The 23,330-nt window shown below is 41.7% G+C and overlaps 1 protein-coding gene across 3 annotated transcripts in view; it reads right to left on the minus strand.

Moving 5' to 3' along the window:
* Positions 1 to 23,330, minus strand: part of LOC136873888 (116 kDa U5 small nuclear ribonucleoprotein component) — a 398,344-nt gene that overhangs the window by 311,379 nt on the left and 63,635 nt on the right. For all 3 annotated transcript variants that reach the window (XM_068227586.1, XM_067147207.2, XM_067147208.2), the window contains one exon: positions 11,778 to 12,046. In XM_068227586.1, the coding sequence (XP_068083687.1) occupies positions 11,778 to 12,046 (269 nt within the window). The remainder of the gene's footprint in view (positions 1 to 11,777; positions 12,047 to 23,330) is intronic.

The following is a 23,330-nucleotide window of genomic DNA, read 5'->3' on the forward strand; positions in this document are numbered from 1 at the left end:
TAGGGTTAACGATCTGTTGTCTCTAAAACTGAATGATGTTCAGAGGAAGGAAGCTAGTACGCTCCTGGAAAATATTTCCGAATTATCTAGTAAGGTCACTCAATTGTTAACTGGGGAAGTTCCTCCCAAATCTGATCAACCCACCATAGTAAATGCAGGTAGTGAGGAAGCGCCTCCCAAGGGAGAAGTTAATAGAATAACCGTTGCTGCTCAAACTATCCCTGCCCCATTGGACAACGAGTCTGAACGCCGTGCATCGCTGAGTAACATCCGTTCTGAATTAACTTCCTTGCCATTGAAACCTTTACCTACTATGTCACCCGGGTTTAGTAGCCTGCCTCATCCATTGGCAATGTTGCTCAGAGGTATATCTAAGTTTTCCGTTAATACCACCAGTGACGTAATTTCATTTTTAAGATTTCTAGTGGAATTTCAGGATCATGCCCTTGTTTTTTCTCTTTCTCCATGTCAAATCTTGCAAATTATCTATCCGTATGCTATTGGTATTCTCTCTGATAAAATCGTAAGAGCCATTGCCGAGCAATCATCTATTGAGGATTTCCATGCCCATTTGCTAGCTAACTTCATCCCTGCTAGGGCCAGGTCCTCCCTTATTCAGAAGTACTATTATCGTGTACAGCGCTTGGATGAAAACTTGGCTGATTTCATACAGGACATTAAGTTTTATACTAGGGTGTTTGCCCTTCATTTTCCTGAAGATCAGATTGTACAGGCTATTGTAGAGGGAATTTCACCTCCCTATAGGTCATATTTATGTTTCGCGGCGTGCCCGCAAACTTTCTCGGAACTTGAAGCATTGGCCGTCTCAGCGGAAGGAGTTAGATACGCCGATTCTTTGCGTGTCGCGAAAGAACCCCCGCCTTCCATTAGTAATACTCGGCCTCCACCTCGCCGATCAGTCACCCCCCGTAAATGTTATGCTTGCAGGTCGCCTGACCATCTGCGCAATAAGTGTCCTCTGATCAAAACTAGTAGGGCAAATAATGGAGCTGGTTCATCACAAGGCTGTTTTAAATGTGGGGCTTTCTCACATATCGCAAAGAATTGTCCCAATTCGAATAGCACCCCCTCCTGCTCAACTTCTGGTGTAACTTCCAACAACAATCAAAAGTGACTAGTGGCTGCGGCTGAGTCAACTAATTCTGCTTCCCAAGGCTCAGCCCCTGGCAAAAAGGTCGAGAATTCAGGGAACGATAAGTCTTCGAATACATCTTTTGAATGCCCCAAAGAGTGTCTTAGGATTGCGGCGGATACCCCCGCACCTGTTCCTTTTCTTAAGATTGAGTTAAATAACGAGCCTATAACAGCTCTCTTAGATTCAGGCAGTGTTTGTTCGATTATTTCGGCTGAATGGTATTCTAAATTGAAATCGGTTTTTAAACTTCCTGACTATGTCTCATCTTCTATTCAATATGTTTCGGCTAATTCATCTCCATTAGAAATTCTAGGTTCCGTACTGGTCAAAATTCGTATTTTTAAGTTTACTTGGAAAATTAAATTGTTTGTGGCTAAGCACCTGTCTTGCCCCATCATATTGGGAGCTGACTTTATTTCTCACACTGGTCTTGTGCTCGATCTCCAGTCTAGGTCGTGCACATTCAAATTTGCTTCTAGTTGTAAAATACCACTATTAAAGTGTAATTCTGTGTCATGTTCTTCTATTTCGCCTACCCAGGATGAGATGTTGTTAGACCTTAGACATCTACCTGAGGAGCAGGCTGATAGTATTCGCAAACTGTGTCAGTCGTTTCCCGAGGTGTTCTCTGATACTCTTGGTGTTACTGACCTTATTGAATACAAAATTGAGGTCACGGATTCGATTCCTGTCCGTTTTCCACCTTATAGGCTATCTCCACCTAAAATGAAGGCTCTGAAAGAAATTATCGATCAGATGTTGAAGGATGGTATTATTAGGCCCTCTAAGTCGGCGTATTCATCGCCTATTTTTCTAGTCCCGAAACCCCAAGGAGGCTTCAGGCCTGTCATTGATTACAGGGCTCTCAATCGGAAGGTGGTGTTGCAATCTGTGCCCCTTCCTGACCTTCATTCTTATTTTTCATGGTTTCGTAAGGCCAAGTTCTTCACTATCTTGGACTTGAATCAGGCCTATAATCAAATTCCCCTTGCCGAAGAGTCTAAACACCTTACAGCGTTTGCCACGGACTGGAATTTATACGAATACAACCGCGTGCCTTTCGGGCTCCCCACGGGGGCAGCTGTGCTCACTAGGCTACTAGATAGGGTCTTCTCCGACATCAAATTCGAGTACTTATATCACTATTTAGATGATGTCGTCGTATTTTCAGAGACTTTTGAAGAACATCTAGATCATTTGCGAGAAGTTCTCGATCGCCTTCGTAAGGCTGGGTTAACTGTTAAGTTGTCCAAGGTTGCCTTTGCTAAGCCCTCTATGTCATTCCTAGGGCATATTGTGTCACCCGATGGTGTAGCAGTCGATCATTCTAGAACACAGGCCATCCGTGATTTTAAACCTCCCAAGGACATCAAAAGTATCGCCAGGTTCATTGGTATGGTGAATTTCTTCAGGAAGTTCATTCCTAACTTTGCTAATAGAGCGGCGCCCTTAAACCTTCTTCGTAGGAAAGGCATCAAATTCGAGTGGGGACCTTCTCAACAAGCCGCTTTTGAAGATCTGAAATTAGCTCTCTGTAATGCCCCTGTACTTGCTATGCCTGATTTCTCGAAGAAATTCATCGTCCAAACCGACGCGTCGTCGTCAGCAGTAGCTGCAGTCCTTCTTCAAGAGACTGAACTAGGGAGGCGACCTATCGCCTATGCCTCTAGGACCTTGTCGGCTCAAGAAGCCAAGTATTCCATCTATGAGCTCGAAGGTTTGGCAGTCTTATTCGCCTTAGAAAAGTTCCGTCTCTATCTGGAACACGTCAAATTCGACCTGGAGACAGATAATCAAGCATTAAGCTGGGTCTTAGGTAGGCCGCGTCGTACTGGTCGTATAGCCCGCTGGGCTATTCGTATTTCCGCCTTCCAGTTTGATGTTAGACATATCAGAGGTACCGAAAATGTTGTTGCTGATGGACTCAGCCGTATGTTTCATAACGACGTCGAGACCCACGAAACGGTCGACAGTTCATCACCTCCCGAGTCCATACTATCTGGTGTTAATGCCATCTTAACAGATGCTCCCATGCTTTTTAGGGATATTGAGAAATACCAACGTGAAGATCCGACGCTGGCTCCGATAATGGAAACCCTTTCTTCTGGGGAACATGTTGTCCCTTATGTTCTGAGGAATGGTGTTCTATGTTGCCCATCGAGGCATGATAGGATGATGAAAGTTGTCGTTCCAGCTGTTCTGGTACCTATGATCTTCAAGTATTATCATGAGACCCCACTAGGAGGGCATCTGGGTATCTTTAAAACTCGTGAAAAGATTCGTGAAATGTTCATCTGGAAAGGTATGGACGGTGAAATCCGTGAACTTGTAAAAGCTTGTAAATCTTGTTTGCTCAGTAAACCCACCATGTCCACCAGGGTAGGCCTTTTGTCTTCGCATCAAGCGTCGCGCCCCATGGAACGTCTGTATATTGATTATGTAGGACCCTTCCCCCAGTCAAAGGGTAATGCTAACAAGTTCATCTTTGTGTGCGTAGATGGTTTTACCAGATTTTCTTGGTTATTTCCGACTAAGCTGGCTACCGCTCAGTCTACCATTACCTGCTTAAATTCTATTTTTGCTTCTTTTGGTCCGTGTCAATATATTGTATCTGATAATGCTAAGGCTTTTACATCTAATTTATTTCGTAAATTCTGTTTTGACTTATCAATCTCTCATGTAACTACTTCTGCTTATTACCCTCAACCATCTCTGGCTGAACGGGTTAACCGTAATCTCAGGTCCGCACTTATTGCCTATCATCATGAAGATCATTCCAGGTGGGACACGTCCCTGCATTGGATAGCTTTTGCTTTGAATTCGGCGGTTCATGAATCTCACAAGTTTACTCCAGCTTCTTTGATGTTCAAGTTTGTTCCCAACTCGCCGCTCTCTAACCTCTGGTCTCTGAATGACATTCTACCCGAGACAATAGATCCGGATAACATTAAAGATCTTTGGAAGAAGGCTAAAGCCAATCTTAAAGTGTCTCATGAAAAGGTTAGGGAAAGGTATGATCGTGGACGGAGACCCACCCCTTTGAAGGTAGGTGACCAGGTTATGGTCAAAAATTTTGTTCCCGCGGGCAAGCTTGCCCCCAGATTTCATGGGCCTTGTATAATTCTCGATTTCCTCACCCCGGTTACGTTGTTATTAAGCAATCCAGCCACCGAGAGGATATTTAGGGTTCACCTGTCACAGGTGAAACCAGTGTAAATTTTGTGTCAACTTGCTTCATATAATTTGAAAGGAATATGAAGGTTATATTTTTTTTTTTGAGTTCAACTTTTAAGGCATTCTGCTCCTTCTATTTTATTTTATATGTAAGCATTTCTTGTAAACCTCCCTGATTGTTAAACTGCCTTCCTGTCCTTACCTCGGCCATTACCACGCTCCCGTCTCCTGCTTCAATACACACTGTGGCTTGACTTAAGCCATGGATATTTGCACGCCGCTGGCCCCTCAACCTCTCCACAAGCCTGTACCCTCAAAAAAGATGATGGTCCAACACAATTCTGCCGCCAAGCTTTAATGTTTCAGTGCCCCCGCAGCCGCGCGGCGCCGTGCAGCTACTGGAGCAGAGGACGGGCCCCCTCGGCCCCAGCGAGGACGACGTGTGCACGGCGAGCCGGAGCTCTCCTCCCGGCCAAGGCTGATGTGCGGCGCACGACCTGCTACTTGCCCGCAGCCTGTATATGTTCACCGCGGGCGCGGCGTGCTTCAACACCTCTGCTCCCCTCATAGTGCGGGCGAGCGGTATCTCAGGGTACTTGAGGGGTCCGAGCGGCCTCCTTTGGACGCAAGCCGCAACGGCCGGTCTGGCCATCCCACTTCATCACCATCTACTACATGAACAGATACCATAAGTAATGACTACACTTGGGAATTCAACTGCAATATTTGGTGGACTTTGAAAATTTTTTTTTTCCTTCACTTTCAAGTATAAAAAGTTATCTTCAGAAATTCAACTTCTACAAATATAAAGACTTTACTTCATCTGCAACAACAAATTTTGAAACCAAATCAACCCAAATTAAGAAAATCTTATAAATTTTTTTGGCAATCAATCTTCATACCCACAGCATAACTTGGACCTTGTTTCAAACTGATTTCATGTGTCATCCCTGGAGGAACTTTTGGGGCGGGAGGTCTGTACCGGGCGGTACACCTCCACTCCGCTAATTTAAAATGTGCGCCTGTTGAAACTCCTCTGCTGGAGGAAGTCTGAACTTTATTGACAGTATTAATTTTCTACCGTCTCAGAAGATGTCACCACGTGGAAAATTTTGAGTTTTTGAACTGTGTCATTTTTGATGTGTTTTTGTTTCGCTTGAAGTAAGAAGTGTGAACTTTCTCTTCTAGAGGACACTACTGAAGATCTACAATAGTGCAACCTAGTGCGGAGTCAAAGAACTATTTTTTTTGGAGAAAATTTAATTTCAAGAGTTTGTTCTTTGTTAAATTTCTTTCTGTCATTGTTTAAGTTGGCAATATTTACCCCTTTCTTCCCCTTGTTATGAATGTATCCAATCCCGAATTTCTTCAATTAATTTCTATCCAATCAGATGTATCTTCCCCCAACTTTAATCTGTTGCGGGGTCCTATCCAATAAAGAGTTTGTGGGAGGGTGTTTTCTTTCCCCTAACGCCTAGAAACTTCCGCGAGAGTATTTAAACTGCTGATTTTTGGGTCTCTAGGCCACTTCTGTTCCATCTTTCAGTGTGTTAAGTACATAGCAGGGGGCGGGAAGCGCCTCTTTCTTCTCCAGCCGTTCAACACAAGGTAATGGCCGATTAATAACTTCTTTCTTTGCTAGCTCAGCAGTTTAACTTTCGGGGCGGGTTCTAAGCGTTCAACCATGTAACCTTTTCCTAAAATGTAACTTCTCTTTTCATCTATTCTCTTGTAAAACGACATATTGGGATAGAGAGTGCTAACCCTCTCGAGCTCCCACTCACATTGTCTTGAGGTGAACTTATTTTCTCAACCTATTCTTCGTTAATGTAAAACAAATTGTTCTTTTCTTAAGTCACCTCTTTAGCATGGGATTAGCCCTTGTATTAACGGCCTAGTGCCAAGTAGGTCTTAATCAAAGTGTATTAGGAGTGCAAGTTCGCCTCCTCTCAAATTGTTATTTTAGAGGTCATTTAATTAACCTGCTTTTCTTTTAATAGACCTCAGTAGATTGGGTATTTTACCCCTGTGTTTATGTCCGTTGAGGACAACTTGAAGGTGGAGTTTGGTGTGGCCTGGGAGAGGCTTAAATTTTGAGAGCGAGTGGCTCTTTTGAAAATTCTGGGTTGTATGCCTCATGGAGGTTTTTCAGTGTAATTTGGAGCAAGGGCTCCTAGGTATGAATGGGGTTTTCTCCCCCTCTGTTAAAACTTGTGTTTGAGGTAAAACTGAGCTGATTGCCCAAGCATTGTGAAGTCAGGGCGCGAAGCCCAAATTCTGTAAATATTGTAACTAACCCCTTTTGAATTGCTACTTTGTACCTGCCATGCTTGTTATTTCTTTGTTTTCGAAAAGAAAATATAACCTTGTTAATTTTTAAATTAATTTTACATTGCACTATAATTTCGTAGCTTGAAACCCATTCACACCCGCACCTTCTTTCACCTCTACCTACCACGGAAAAGTCCGTAACAATATAGATAAATGGTCCACATTCAAAAGGGCATTTGTAAGAGGGAAAGAGAGTGCCTATGATAGAACATTGATGAGAGTAAAAGAAAAGGAGACACCGTGATGGAATTAAGTGAGAGAAGCACAGAAAGAAACGAAGAAAGCATGGCAAGAATGGAACAAATATACAAAAGAATAAAGCAAAATTAATATCTTGATAATAAAAGGAAATGTGAGAAACTGGGAATAGAAGAAAAAAAGTTGGGAAGAATTTACAAAAAAAGATGGAAATGGATGGAGTTGGCAGTAAAGAATGTTGTATGGAATTATACGAACAGTAAAAGAAGAGTTTATACAAAAGCTGACGAAAGAAAGTGGAAAGTTGATAACACATCTGGAATAAATAAAGAGAAGATGGAAGGAGTATTTTGATAAACTGCTGACTGTGAGAAGTTGTGCAGAGTTCATGGTAGTAATACGGTGTGATGACTCCAGAATAGAAGAGGATATAACAATGTTAAAGGTGGAATTAAAATCTGTAAAATGAAAATTGGGAAGGCTCCAGGGATGGCTGAAATTAATATGGAAATGATAAATGCTGCTGGTCCTGTTGGGACTACAATGGATGTACAGTGTGTTTAAGTGCATATGGTTACTAACACATATGCTAGAAGACTGGGGAAAGGGAATAATACAAAGGGCACTAGGAAAGTTTTGCAATTTGAGTAAAAGTTTTATACTTTTTCAAAATAATTTCCACCACACTCAATACACTTCTCCATACGTCGAAACCAGTCACTGAACCAATTCTGTCACCTTTTTCGGTTTCATTTTCACACTCTCGATCCCATGCTGCCCGAAGCTCCTCATCGGATGCAGATTCAAATTCATCTTCACTTCTGGGAAGAGTGTGAAGTCACATGGGGCAAGATCAGGACTGTATGGAGGGTGACCAAGCACAGTCAACCCTGATCTGGCAAGAAAATCCATTGTTACATTAGCACGATGTGCTGGAGCATTGCCATGATGCAAGAGCCAAGTGTTGAGATGTCATCTGGGACGGAGCTGCTTGAGAGCCCAGATGGCCTGAGGCAGACAAGTCTCACTGTACCACTTCGCAGTAACTGTCCTTCGTGTTTCTAGCACAACCTGAGTCAGGATGCCCCATTTAGTGAAGAATACTGCAATCATCCTTTTCTTCACTGACCTTGACTTTTGCAGGCACAGGAGTACCCTCATCTTCAAACAGCCACACCTTGTTTTGGGATTTTGTTGGGACATCGTAATAATAAAGCCAAGTTTCGTCACCTGAAACGATGCTACTGACGTTACGCAAAGTCCCATTTTCAAAATGTTTTAGCATTTCTCGGCACCATTTCACTCGATGTGCCCTTTGTTCCTCTAAAAGTGAATGGGGCACCCAAAGGGAAAAACACCTTTGTAACATGGACATGGCCATGTAGAACTGAATGAATAGCTGGTGCAGGGGTGTGGAGGGTCTCTTCCACCTGCCGATATGTTAACTGCCTCTCTTGCTGCAACATTTTCCTCACAGCTTCAATGTTTTCCTCAGTCATTGATTCAGACGGTCGCCCAGAACGAGGATCATCTTCAACCCAAAAATTTCCCCTCTGGAACTCTTTGTACCAGCGGAAAATTGTTGTCCGATGTGGACAGACTTTCCCCAGCACAGGAATCATTTCCTCCAGGCACTGCTCAACAGTTAATCCACGAGCAAAATAGTAGCGGATAATTGCGCGTGATATTCACCTTCAGACCACACTGACATTTTAACTTGCTTTCAATCCCATTGCTTGGTAACAACTGGTGTGAAGGTCGCGCCTTGCTGTCTTCTAGACCGGTTCTCACCCCTCTTTTCATCCCTCACCATAACAGAGGTGTCCAGCCAACCGTTTTTGTGTATTGCAAAACTTTCCTAGTGCCCTTTGTAATACCGTCCTTAAGAAGGGGAACAAAAAAGGGCGTGAGAGGAATCACTCTCTTATCACAAGTGGCAAAAATTCTGGCAAGGATATTAGGAGAATGAGGAGAAAGGTAGGAGAGTTGCAAGAAGAACAGTATAGCTTTAGAAGGGGGTAGATCTACAGGGCGCCCAATCATCAGCATGTGGCAATTAATGGAAAAGAGTTGGGAATATTGAAAGGATCTGGTCATGACATTCATAGATCTAACAAAGGCATACAATACTGTTCTCAAGGAGAAGGTCTGGGAAAACATGGTCAAAAAGAGACTGGGTATACAAACTGTAGAAACTGTGAAACCATAGCATAACAACTGTGTCAGCAGTGCACCGACTCAGGTTGGAAAGATGGAATAGTTCAGAAATGAAACTGGACTAAGAGAGGGTAGTGTACTGTCATGTCTTCTGTTTGTAATGGTTATGGATGAAACTGTAAAAGAGACAAAGGAAGCATATGGGAATAGGGACATGAAATTATTTCTAACTGCAGACAATACTGCGATATGGGGAACAAAGAGCAAAGAAGTACAAGAACAACTTGATGCACTGAATGAAAGAAGAAAAATATGGTACGAAAATCACCACAGAGAAAAGCATGACCATGGTGATTGTCTGAAATAAGGAAGTACCAAGGAAGAGTAAAGTGATAATGTACAAAATATTTTATGCACCTATACTGACGTGCAGCTCTACGTTGCACCGACACAGATTAGTCTTATGGCAACGATGGGACAGCAAAGGGCTAGGAGTGGGGAGGAAGTAGCCGTGGCCTTAATTAGGTACAGCCCTTGCAATTGCCTGGTATGAAAATGGGAAACCACGGAAAACCGTCTTCAGGGTTGCCGACAGCGGGGTTCGAACCCATTATTTCCCGAAAACTGGATACCGGCCGCACTTAAGCGACTGCAGCTATCGAACTTGGTGAGAGTAGAAACAAAGCCAGCAAAATTAAATGCCTAGGAAGTACGGTATGCGCCAAAATATACAGTACTCATTTTCGCGCAAGCTGCATGCCCACGCCTGAGCATCTGCGTGTTGTTACATCGCCATGATGAATTGTTAATTGTGTAAAGAACATTGTGCTCTGTGATTGGAAATGACAATGGGTCTCGCGACGGAGGAAAAAGTGTTTATAGTAGAGTATTATTTTCGCTCATACGGGAACGGTTATCAAGGTGGGCCGAGTTTAAAGTTAGTGGCGGAACAATATCGTGTGAACACTTCAATAAGCCAGCATCTAGCGACACAATTATGCTATCTACTGTTAAAAAATTTAGTTGTACAGGTAGTGTACTGTGTCAACGCAAGGGAAGGTCTGGTAGGCCAGTAACTGTGTCCACAAATGAAAATCATGGACGTGACCCCAATCAGGTGATGCAGTCTCCAAAGCGAAGTCTTCGGCGAACAGCCTTGAAATTAAACATCAGCCCTACGTCACATCAACGATTGTTTAAAGACATAGGTGGATTTCCGTACCGAATACAGGATAGGCAACGATTGACGGAGCACGATAGGTATGTCAGGGTGGAATATTGTGCACGATTTTTGGCCATGGTATACAAGGATCCAGATTTCTTGTTCAACGTGTGCTTCTCCAATGAAAGTCACATTCACTTAGACGGTTTTATCAATCGCCAAACGACTCGCTTTCTTGGTTTCGAGAGGCCAGACACTATAGTCCAGAAACCGCTACATAGTGTGCGTGTGACGATTTGGTGTGCAGTGTCAGGAAGCGGTGTGCTAGGTCCGTATTTCATAGAGAATGATGATGGTGCACCTCTTACTGTTAACCAGGAATGCTAAAGGAACATGGTGATCAGGCCATTTATTCAGGATCTAAGAAGGTTTTGTCATGCCAGGAATATGCAGATGAATAGACAGTGGTTCCAACAAGACGGGGCGACCTGCCACACCCCTTGACAGACTATGGCTATGCTGCAAGAAACCTTTCGAGGACGAGTAATTTCCCGCGGGGCCGAGTTCCCCTACCCATCGCATTCCCCCGATCTCACACCACCTGATACTTACGTGTGGGGAATGTTAAAAGAGCAAATATTCCATTGTCCAGATCCACCAAAAATTGTGCCTGCATTACATCAGAAGTTCGTCTCGTTCCTCGAGACCCTGCAGCAACCTATGTTCCAGAATATGTTGGAAAATCTGCGTGATCGTTATGAACACTGCCTACACCGCAATGGAGCACGCTCTGAACATTTACACTATCATCTCGATAAGTAAGGTAATGACAATAAGACTAATATCATTTCCAGTACTGTATATTTTGGCGCTTACTGTATGATAGGAAAAACTAGGAAAGGCAGATTGAGAAACAAAGATGTGAGAAAGGAGGTTGGAATGGAAAACCTACATGAGAGGATTGATACAAGTAAACTAAGATGGTTTGGACATGTAAAGAAAATTTAGGAGGAAAGAATACCAAAACAGATGATGGAGATGAAGTTTGAGGTAAAGAGAGTGAGAGGGAGACCTAGAACAAGTAGATCGATTCATTAAAGAGGAGTGCAAGAAGAAGAAGAAGAAGAAGAAGAAGAAGAAGAAGAAACCTGGATTGGGACGAAATGATGGAAGAGGAATGGTAGAAGGAGAGAGGAAGGTGGAGAAGTGCCATAACTGCCCCAACCCAGCAGGAGCTGGATAAGAGGAAAAGAGGAGGGTGATATAAAAAATTTTTAACATGGAGAGGTCATTAATTTTGTGAATGGTTTAACATTGCACTAACACACTGAATGTTTCCGATGATGCAAGGATGGGAAAGGGGTAGGATTGGGTGATTGCAAAGGTACTGGCCATTTGCCTGGTGTGAAAATGGGAAATATGGAAAACCATCTTCAGGGCATCTGATGGTAGGATTCAAACCAACTATCTCCCGCTTACAGCTACGCAATCCTAACTGCACAGCCAACTAGCCTGGTGAGAATTAAACATGCAGATGCATAATCTCAACTGTTTGGAGGACTTTTTTTTAGAAACCACATACACTGATGACATTCATACCTGGTGTATCAAATATATTGAGGAGATAGCTCTTGTTCCTGACATCAGGGAGCACCAGGGTGACAGGGATTGCCTTGATACCTACACCTCGTTCTTGCTCTGTGAACAGGGTGTCAGTGTACCGTAGACTGCGTTCTTCTGTTGATCGTAGTCCTGGATGTGTCTGCTGCATCAGACAGTCCACGAAAGTAGTTTTCCCATGGTGTAGATGGCCAACCAGAGCCACATTACGGATCAAGTGTGGATTATCCATCAGATCAGCAAGGAACCTGTTCATAGAAAGTTACACCTTGTACATATATTCCAATTCTGCAAACTGATCTGAGATATTATAGCAATCAAATAATCCAAATTCCTTCTAAACATGGAAAAATCCAACATTCTATATGATACAATCCTTCCGATTTATAATAAACACACTTCAAACAAAAATCAACATCTCCACAGTCCAGTCTCTCGTCACTCTCTCGGTGGCCTCCCATTCCACCTCATCCATCTGTCCGCCGTAATACGTAGCCACGCTTCCCCTCCCCTCTAACCAACCCTCCTTTCATCCCTTCCGATACACATCTTTCTCTGCTTGATCAGCATTGTTTGTTCCTGGGTATGTGTGCATAGTTTGACATCGTGAAGGGGTAAGTCTCATACCTTATTACTTTAGTTACTTGCTCCTATTTACTATGCGTGTTTATTCCACTTTTCTTCTCTTTTGAGACCTATTTGCTCAACATGAAACTTACTGACAAACAGCTTGTCAATTACAACTTTAATTCAAGTTCATTTTCGTTTTGCAAGGTCCCTTCTATCAAATAATTCAATTGTACCATTTCATAATAATAATAATAATGTTATTTGTTTTACGTCCCGCTAACTACTCTTTTACAGTTTTCGGAGATACCGAGGTGCCGGAATTTAGTCCCGCAGGAGTTCTTTTACATGCCAGTAAATCTACCGACACGAGGCTGACGTATTTGAGCACCTTCAAATACCACCGGACTGAGCCAGGATGGAACCTGCCAAGTTGGGGTCAGAAGGCCAGCGCCTTAACCATCTGAGCCACTCAGCCCGGCATACCATTTCAAGTCTCTTTATTTTGTGTATACTTGTTTAAACACAGCTGTGTCGCATTTGACACAACTCTCTCTGTTAACAATTAAATAATTGAAAAGGAGGTTCAACCTATTCAATACTTAAAAGAAGGAAATGCAGTAATCACATTCCTACTTAAATGGGACCTGTTTCGACCTTAGTCCAGGTCATCATCAGCCGTAAAAAGATGTACAATGTTTATGAATATTGGAGGTCAGTTTCACACTTTGATAGGCACAAAGACACGACACCACATTCTGTATGCACAAAGTCACAACACTATCAAATAATATACGAAGATCAAAAATAACTAGAAGTCGCAGACGAATAGATTTGTGGTAGAAAGCCGCTAGCTCCTGGTGATCAGCGCGGCACATTCAAGGTCATGCGCTGCGGTCGAGTGGAGAATGTTTTGAAGGTCTAGAATTTGTCACGGTTGCGGGAAATTAAGTACGTATATAAAAATATACGACGCAAATCAGAATAATTGAGCGAGTACTTGTACTCCTGCTAAGTCAACTGTGAAGATGTCATTGCAGATGATAATGCCTGACACTGCCGCTGACAGGGAAATTGGCAGTACACACACTGATAATTATTCAAATGAATGCAGTGATTAGGTTTACAGTGTGATAGGCCTACCTCTCAACTGACAGATACAAATGACTGGCATTAAGTTCTTTTAAGTTTTTTGTATTAATATTGCATAATACAATAAATAAAACTTTATGTCCAACCCTAACCCTTTTCTCTACTGGGTCAGGTATGAAGCAAGATGAATCTTTGTAGTGATTTTTACGACCGGATGCCCTTCCTGAGGTCAACCTCATCAGAGGAGTTTATGAGATGAAACGAAGTACATGATATAAGAGTAAATACAACTGACTGATTATATTTACAGTATATGCTGGTCTAAAAGTCATATGTTCATCATTTATTGTTTTATTATTATTTTTTTTTAATTTAAACATACTGCCCTTCAACCAAGGTAACACCTAAAACTTAGAATATAATCATAAATTTATTAAAGGATTGTGTAGAATATACATATGTAAAAGTAATAGTTCTTTACAGCCATAAGTCACCTGTTCACTGCAGGAAATTGGAGGCTATCAATTATTTGGACACCCCACCCCCTACCCAACTTAATTTTTGAGGCTACAAAAGCGGAGGGGAAAAGGAGGGTCTAAAATGCGAAGAAATACAGTGTTGCAAGAGTGGACATGGGTTTTAACATAAAGTATTTTAAAATTTCTTAATAATACTAATCAATTCATAATATTTTTTAAATGTGTTATTTGACAGAAGCTGATTATGTTCTTTCAAGAATGAAATATGTCATCCTTAATGAAGTTGTTATTTTTCAGGTATAATCTGTTGCTAAATGTTTCCTTTTTCAGGGATTTCCTAAATTTTATTACTCATGAGTTAGACTGAAGAACCTAAGAAATACACAACCAAATGACTCCCATGCTTCCAACAATGTAGCAGGCCGCAAACTAAAGCCAGTTATGGCGTCAATATTCCACCAAGTCTGGTCTTCCACAAACCAGTGATTATAAATTTTGATATTATCAACCTGCAATCTACAAATTATAAATTGTTGAGCAAGAACTCAATACTATCGAAAAATCAATAAATGTTCCACAATGAAAATTTTGGGACTACTCTTTTCTTTTAAAAGATTGGGGTTGCATAACCATAGATAATTACACATATAAAACTACGTATAATCCCAAATGCCACCAAATATGACCTGCACCCTAAATTTGAGATGGCAAAAATACGGAAAAAATAAAAAAATCAAATAACTTACATCTTCTTCAAATAAACCACAAATATGAATTCAAAACAGGTCACAAATAATAAAATCATCACAAAAATCGTAAATAAAATCGGTCCAATACTCAGATCATTCACAATTCACCGTCGTCATCTGAAGTTTCACCATAGGAACTTTCGTCGCTGGCATCTTTCCACAAATAGTTGTCCTCACTACCGTCCACTGAATTTGAAATTCCACATTTCTTAAAGCTTTTGTCTGGATCCAGCTGCATATTAGTCCCACTTTAGGCCCCTTCACTCGTCCGGTTGGTGTAAATGCGTGATCACCATCAGACATCCATCCAGTGTACAACTGTTTTATTGCAGTTTTGAAATGCCGGTTCACACACAAATCCAACGGCTGTAGAACAGAAGTGAGTCCTCCGGGAATTATAGCAAGATCGGTTTTTCCTTTTCTCATCATATCTTTTACGGCGTGAGTTGTATGTCCTCGGTAACTGTCCAACACAAGCATGTTTTGTTTTTGTAACAAAGCTCCTGGGCGACGTTGCCAAACGTGCACTTCCCCCAGTCCTCAACTAACGCACTGTCTATCCAGCCAGACTCAGGCGTTCTAACAATAACACCAGACGGCAAGTTTCCTTTCGGAAGTGTTTTCCTTTTCAGAACCACATATGGTGGGAGTTTGGTTCCATCCATTAATACGCACAACATTATCGTGCATTGTTGCTTTTCGTTACCACCTGTTCTGATGGTTACACTTTTAGAACCCTTCGTATCCACTATATTTTCCAACGGCATTTCAAAATAGACAAGTGCCTGGTCAGTATTCCCAATTTGCGACAGCAAATAAGGATTTTGCTTCCTCAAATGAATAATGTGACACTGAAAGGCTGTTAATTTTTTCTTCATACTCCCCAGGGAGACATTGCGAAATAGACGTACGTCTCCGAATGCACAATCCCTTTCTCTGATAAAAGTTTCGGATCCATCCGCGGCTTGCAGTAAAACCCTGTGTTTTGAGTTCCTTTGAGATCTCTGGTGCTTTCAACTGACACATTTCACACACAAAAAAAAAAAAAAAAAAAAAACCCATATCCTAACTCACGTTTTTCTATCACAAATTTGTGGAGGAGTACTTCAATTTCCAGAAACACTGCACTCCGCCCGCGGAACGCTCTGTGATCACTGTTACTTTTCAGAACTTTTTCCTTCTTCTTCCACCAATCATGAACACACGATTTATCAATATCGTACTTTCTGCCAACGGCACATTTTCCGTATATTTCAGCTTCACTTACAACTTTAAGTTTCTCACACACAGTAAATGACCACAGACGCCGTTTTGAATCCATTGCTTACTATCGAGACAGCACTTTCACGGGACAGATACGGAACTTGAAGGTGAGCGAGGTAGACTTCCTTCCGTAACCAACAGTCTCCACTCTCGCAAAGTACGATATCCCATGAGATCAGCTATTCGCGCACCCAGCATGCCAGCAACACTTATGAAACAAATGACGATCGAGCATCCGCAGCAGCGGCTTTCATATTTACCGCATATTTACTCATATTCTTTGATTTACCGTATTTCATTACCTTACATTTCGCGTTTACATGCCACTGGAACCGTATTGAGAAAAATCAATCTTGTGTTCAGAATGCAACTAAAACACATTAAGACCTGAATGCCCGTTTACATGTGGTATATTGAGTAAGGTAACCGTATTCAAATCTATATCAATACTCCATGTAAACGTAGTAAATATTTATGAGAATGAACAGCTTGAATATGACCCACACCCAAGATTTAGAACCAATATTTTGGGGGGGAAACGTGTGGGTGGTTGTCGGGATTACACGGTATGTTTTCTCATAATTTGCAATTGCAAAATATTCCATTCTCTAGTCACAGTTTGCAATATGTACATTACTAGTTTGTCCAACCTTGTACTGTTTCCCTAAGGGGTCGGATATGAGGTGAGATGAACCTGCCATGGCAGGTTTTTTTTGACCGGATGCCGTTCCTGACATCAACCTCATCAGAGGAGTTAATAAGATGAAATGAATGATGTGATATACTGGGTGGTCCACCAGCCCCTTGCGATCCAGTTTTATCCATCCCTTCACATTTACTACAATTCTGAAATTGTAATATAATTGTAATATAATGAGATGTGTGTTTACGGGCTATAAGACAACAGGAATCGTGAGTGCCCCTATTAATTCATTATTAATACCTGCCAACATTAAAAAACCAAAAATCAGGCGATTTTTATATGAAAATCAAGAGAAATACAATTGGTCAAAACTGCTTATCCTACATATCTTGCACAATACAGTACTATGATATGTTTATAACACTTATTGTCTCAAAGCCCGACTGTTGCTATACGAGGCTACAACACTAAAAATTACACATCTCTATTCCCTCACAGGAAGTATGTGAGTGAGATGATCGGTCTCTGATAAGCCTACCAAAAATAGTATGAACTCATGCTCCATATGTGTGAATCAGTCATGCACTTAGATGCTATTACTTAGCAAATGCATAGATGAATATATTGCATCAAACACCCGCACAATTAAGCAAAGCGCAATGCTATCTGTATCAAATAACTAGCTGATGTACCCGTGGTTCGCTACGGAATTCTCAGAAAGACTGCCCTTATAGTTTTCCCAACTGAAGTCAACATACGTCATTACAATGACATCTGTACAAATGTTACGATTAAAAGTAATGCGGACATGTGACACATTCGATAAAATGGAAAACAGCACATTTTCTTCACTCATTCAGAACAAATATTTCAGGTTCCCTATGGGAATCAACATCTTTATCATCAAGTACTACGGTTTAAAGATAAAAACTTCATTGTTCCGTATTGAAATTATTGATGTTAAAAATTAAATGATTGAAAAGGAGGTTCAACCTATTCAACACTTAAAAGAAAGAAATGCAGTAATCACATTCCTATTTAAATGGGACCGGTTTCGACCTTAGTCCAGGTCATCATCAGCCGTAAAAACATGTACAATGTTTATGAATATAGGGAGGTCAGTTTCACACTTTGATAGGCACAAAGACACGACACCACATTCTGTCATACACAAAGTCACAACACTATCAACTAATATACGAAGATCAAAAATAACTTGAAGTCGCAGACGAATAGATTTGTAGTAGAAAGCCGCCAGCTCTTGGTGATCAGCGCGGCACATTCAAGGTCATGCGCTGCGGTCGGACGCCAAAGTAGAATGGAGAATGTTTTGAAGGTCTAGAATTTGTCACGGTTGCGGGAAGTTAAGTACGTATATAAATATACGACGCAAATCAGTATAATTGAATGAGTACTTGTACTCGTGCTAAGTTCTTGGAAAACAGTTGACTTTAAAAAGACAATTGTAGAGAGAAGAAAAAATGTAGTAAAAACCGCAATATCGGAAAACAAATGAAAACTTATATGCACAGTGCGCTATTTTTTAAATGAAAAATTTTTGGTTATGATTGAAGTAGTCGAAGTTGGCGCAAGACAAGAGTTAAAATTTGAAAGAGGAGAACCGAAATGAAGGTCGTGTTTTTTTTTTTTTAATATAGTTAAATAGAGAAGTAAAAATAAATTAAACGAGGAAGATTGATAGTGAAATAAGAGAAAGAATAAAAGAAATTGAAGTTAGATGGTAATGAGGAAGGATAAGATAGGGAAAAAAAGGAGGGGTAGTTTAGGGTGGGTTAGGAGGGTGGGTTATTGGAGGTAGAAAATGTGGGTGGGAACTATGTAAGGCATGGAAAATAGAATTGGGGTTTTGGAATTTGGAATTTTTGAGAAGAAGAATTAGGAAGTCAAAAAGGATATTGGGTTTTTCAGAAATGTCGTTTAAATTGAAATTAGGGTTGAAGTACTGGTCAAGGTGGATAAAGCTATTTTCAGTAATGTTTAAGAGGGGGCCTTTGTTAATGATTTTAAGTATATTTATGTCATTGTCAATACTGGTGAAACTATGTTTGGAGTCTTGTATGTGCTGTCCTATGGCAGAGAATCTGTTGTATTTAATGGCATTGACATGTTCAGAGTACCTGATATTGAAGTTGCGGCCAGTTTGTCCGACATAGGAGGAATTGCAGTTGTTGCATTTAAATCTGTATACACCAGATTTAGAAAAAGCATTAGACTTATTTAGAGATTTAGAGTTGTGTAAGATATCAAGACTTCTATTGTTAGTTCTAAAAGAAATTTTCATATTATGTTTTTTAAAAATATTAGTTATTTTATAAGCATCCTGAGTGAAAGTGAAGGTGGAAAAAGCAGTTGGTTTAATTGTGTCTTTAGATAAAGTGGTTTTTGGACGGTGTTTGAATTTGTTGATGATGCGGTTAATGAAGGAGTTGTTAAAGCCATTAAATTTAGCAATGTTGCGGATGGTGTTTAATTCATAATTTAAATCTTTTTTGGACATAGGGGTGTTGAAAGCACGAAAAATTAAGCTGTTATAAGTAGCACGTTTATGAGCTTGGGGGTGTGAAGAGCTAGAACGACCAGGCCGCAGACAGCCGCAAACACTCCTGTGCCATTATTCTGTTTAAGTGTGCACACTGCTCACACTGCTCATTCCAATCACTGCCTCAGAGTAGAGATCGAAAAGCTGGAATACTATAATGATCCAGTGTGTTACGTACCAGCAGTATCAGAAAATTTATGAATAGCATGCTAAAGAAGAGAGAGATCTAACTCCCCAGCTACTTCCCGCCAATATTCAGGCAGGCTGTTATACTAGGTAAACAGCAGTAATCCCATCCATCGGAGATAAATGGCAGCAGAATACACAAAATACATCACAACAAACAATGGTCAATGTAATGTTACTGTTGATCAATTTTATGAGCTTTCTATATAGCAGGCCTTCATATTTAGTTTTCTTCCGACACGGTGATATTAGAGCATCTAATGTAAAGAGATTCCTCCTTTCTTTCACGACTCCCTCTTGCATGGGCACCGTTATGACAGTTTGTAAGGGGGGGGGGGGGGGGGCGCTAGACCTGGGGGTGTGTAGTCTTTTCAATATTTTGGAAGATGAATGGCGACTTGTATTCTGCGGTAGAATAACACCCACGGTATCCCCTCACTGGGGGGGGGTGGTATTACCACTTCTACGTAGAACCGACTTTTAAATCATTTTCTTGAAAGAAAAACACCTGACTACATTACATTTTTCCTTTCCCAGAGACTTGGGGGGGGCTCATGGCAGGGCACCCTTGCCCTCTTGTATTATTATTTAAGCGACCATTCCTTCAAGACTTTTTCTCATTCTTATAACCATCTTCACAATTTAAAAACCATCATCACGATATTATTCTAGTTGGTACGGTAAAACTAAACAAGACATAAATAACCAGATAGTGTACTCTCTATAACTTTTGTTATGTAGTACTTTTCGATATGGCCAATAAGATAGGTAATTAAATATTAAATTTTTGGCACCTTCCCCTAAACTATCATTTTGAACAGGGTGAACAAAATTATTTATAGCGTAGACTGTAGCTCCTTACTCCCCAACTTCACATACCGATTTTCATTAAATTCTGTTCACCCATTTTCTCGTACTTCGGCGCTGATATGGACTTAGCAACAAAAATCCATGAATATCTCTGTTATCAAGCCGGTATGTTAAAAATGTATAAGACATAAATGGTTGGAAATTTAATAACTCTAATTATGTAGTATTTAACAGCCATTTGCCTGGGATATGGTAAGGTTGCGTACCCTGTAAAAGACCATTAGTATTGTTGCAATGTGTATGTGCTTGGTTGGACGAGGATGTGGAGATGATGGTCTGTGGCCAGTATAGGCTGGGAAGTGGGCGCCGCAGGTCAAGTGTCGCAGTAGCTCACATGGCTAGCGCGTGGTAAGATGTGCGATAGTTGATAGTGCTCGAAGGTTAGAAGGTTCAAGTCCCATGCAAGTATTTTTTTAAGCCAGTTGCCTGGAATGTGGTAAGGTTGTATACTTAATACCGGTATTTTTCACACACTGATTTGTTTATTTGGCCCTGAAACGGGGCCGTTGGTACGGAGCTGGGTTGATAGAGGCTAGGAAACATGTGATGGGATTTCAGTTATCCATGCCGTTTATTGCAGCACCTGCTCGAACTGACGACCTCTGTAGTCAATAAAGAGGTGCACACGTTGTTGTAAGGACCATCTGGCCCGTTGTAACATATCTGGCGAAATGGATCGGCATGCCTCAGTGATGAGCAGTCTAAGAGGGACTGGCTGGCTCCTGTCCACACACTAGTTGTTTTACATTGTCCCACAGAAAAAATCCAGGGGCGTAAGAACGGGCGATCTGGCAGGCCAGGTCCTCCCCTTCCTATTCATTTATCAGGATACGTCGCATGGAGATTGTTCCAGACGACAGCCGCCACGTGCGGTGGAGCTCCGTCATGTTGAAACCACATCCTGCAATGGTCAAGGAGTGGCACATGTTCCAAAAACAGTGGTAGTTCATCTTGGAGAAACCGTAGATAGTGTTGGCTTGTCAGAAGGCCCTCACGGAAATGGGGACTGATGAGATCACCCATGATTCTACACCATACATTCACGCCCCAACAGTAACCTGAAAACCTGTCGCACGTAACTGGGATTATCCACACTCCAGTAATGCATATTATGGCAATTACCGGTTCCATTGTTGTGGAATCGTGCTTCGTCCATAAATAAGAGAGTCGCTAGAAAAGCAGGATCAGTGTCCACACTGTAGAATCCATTGACAGAACGCCACCTGGGGATCAAATTCATGACCAAGGAGCTCCTGGTGTAAGTGCAGATGGTACGGGTGAAAACCGGCAGTTATGCAATATCCGTGTAATAGATGCTCGGCTGATGTTCGTCTCCTGTGCAATGGCCCATGTGCTAGTATGGGGGTTATGCCGGATAGCGTCAAACACAACCTCTTCATTGTCAGCAGACCTCATGGGATGATCTCGAACAGACTGTGTCCTTACCAGGGATGCAGTATCCTGCAGGTGACTTACCACACTCCGAAAAGTCATGCCTGTCAGTTGTCGTCTTGGTACGAGTGTTGTGCCTGGTATGCATTCTGTCTAGCTGCTCCATAGATAAGTAACGTATCCACATACTCATCATTGGAATACATCTCGAGGCAGTAAATAAACTTTGTGTTGTGCATTGCTTCGAAGGAGGGTAGTTTGCGCAGCTACATACCTACCTGCCATTGCATGTCGTTATCGCTCCAATGGGGCATTCTTTGCCCTACCTGTGGTCTACGAAGCTTGGAACATGTACAACGTAGCTAACTGGCCACAGACCATCATCTCCTCATCCCCGTCCAACCCACCACCATACCCAATGCAACAATACATACGGTCTTTACGGGGTTAAATAAACAAATCAATCCTTGGAAGCTATCAAGTATGCAACCTCACCACATCCCAGGCAACTGGCTGTTAAAAAAATAGTTTTATGTGGAATTCAAACCTCCTATCACATATCTCCCCGCCTGCTTGCCACGTGAGCTACTGCAACACTTGACCTACGGCGCCCACTTCCCAGCCTATACAATACCATGCTCCCGGTCTGTGCATCCACCTCCTGTTTTAAAGTACGTGTTCTGCGTATCTGTACTCATTTTATGGGTTCATTCGAGGTATCCATAATGAATTAATAGTGGCGCTAATGATTCCTGCTGTCTTCTAGCTTGTAAACACACATTTCGTTATATTACCCCGGTTTAGGGAGAGGGACCGATGTCTTGCAGAATTGTACTAAATGTGAAGGGATGCATAAAACTGGATCGCAAGAGGCTGGTGGACCACCCGGTATGATAGTAGGAAGGGAGAGGGTGAAACCCAGTGCCAGCACATAGCCTAACCCTGTCAAATAGCACCAAGGGGTCTGCTCAAGGCGTGATGTCTCCATCTAATGGACAAATCATGTTCAACAGCGTTATACGCCCTCACTCCCTATGAGCACTGCAAAGATGGTTGGAATTTAATCCAGGCTTTTGGCACGCAATCTAGTGATTGAAAATTGTATACCACCACCTCCCCTACCCTGTTCGCCAACATTCTGATGGTGAAATTTTTCGCAAAAGGACTCAAACCAGCTAACCACGGTGTCAAACCGTTTACACTTCAATGCCTTAATGTCAAGGTGACCAGGCGGCCGCATGTACATTGCTAATATACCGACATAATAAAACAAGAAAACAGACATCTCCTCTACCTAAATATTCTACCGATTCATTTTACACAACCATTTCAACAATTAACACACATCACCTTATACTTGAATGCCTGCTTGTGCAGTCATCATCAACAATAAATGCAAAGGGTTCTGCACAATTTAGCCTGAGTTGAAAGAGTACCGTATTTACTCGTGTATTAGACTCCTTCCCGTATTAGACCCTCCCACTGGCTTTTCAAGATGAAGATTTTTTTTTTTTAAATCTTGCATACAAGACCCCCCAACATAATTTGTCAGACAAGAACAACGTTTCCGTTTCGAAGCGGGTACAAGTCTTATTGTAGCTCTGATGACATTGCACAAATTTGTGAACAGTTTCGTCCGTACGACCCACGCAATGAAAACACGCGCTGAAGTCAAGTCGAGCGGTACATCTGTCTTCCGTAGCTAAGAAATGTCTGCCATCGTAGCACAGG

Source organism: Anabrus simplex, chromosome 5, assembly GCF_040414725.1.
Source record: "Anabrus simplex isolate iqAnaSimp1 chromosome 5, ASM4041472v1, whole genome shotgun sequence".
NCBI classification, from domain to species: Eukaryota; Metazoa; Arthropoda; class Insecta; order Orthoptera; family Tettigoniidae; genus Anabrus; species Anabrus simplex.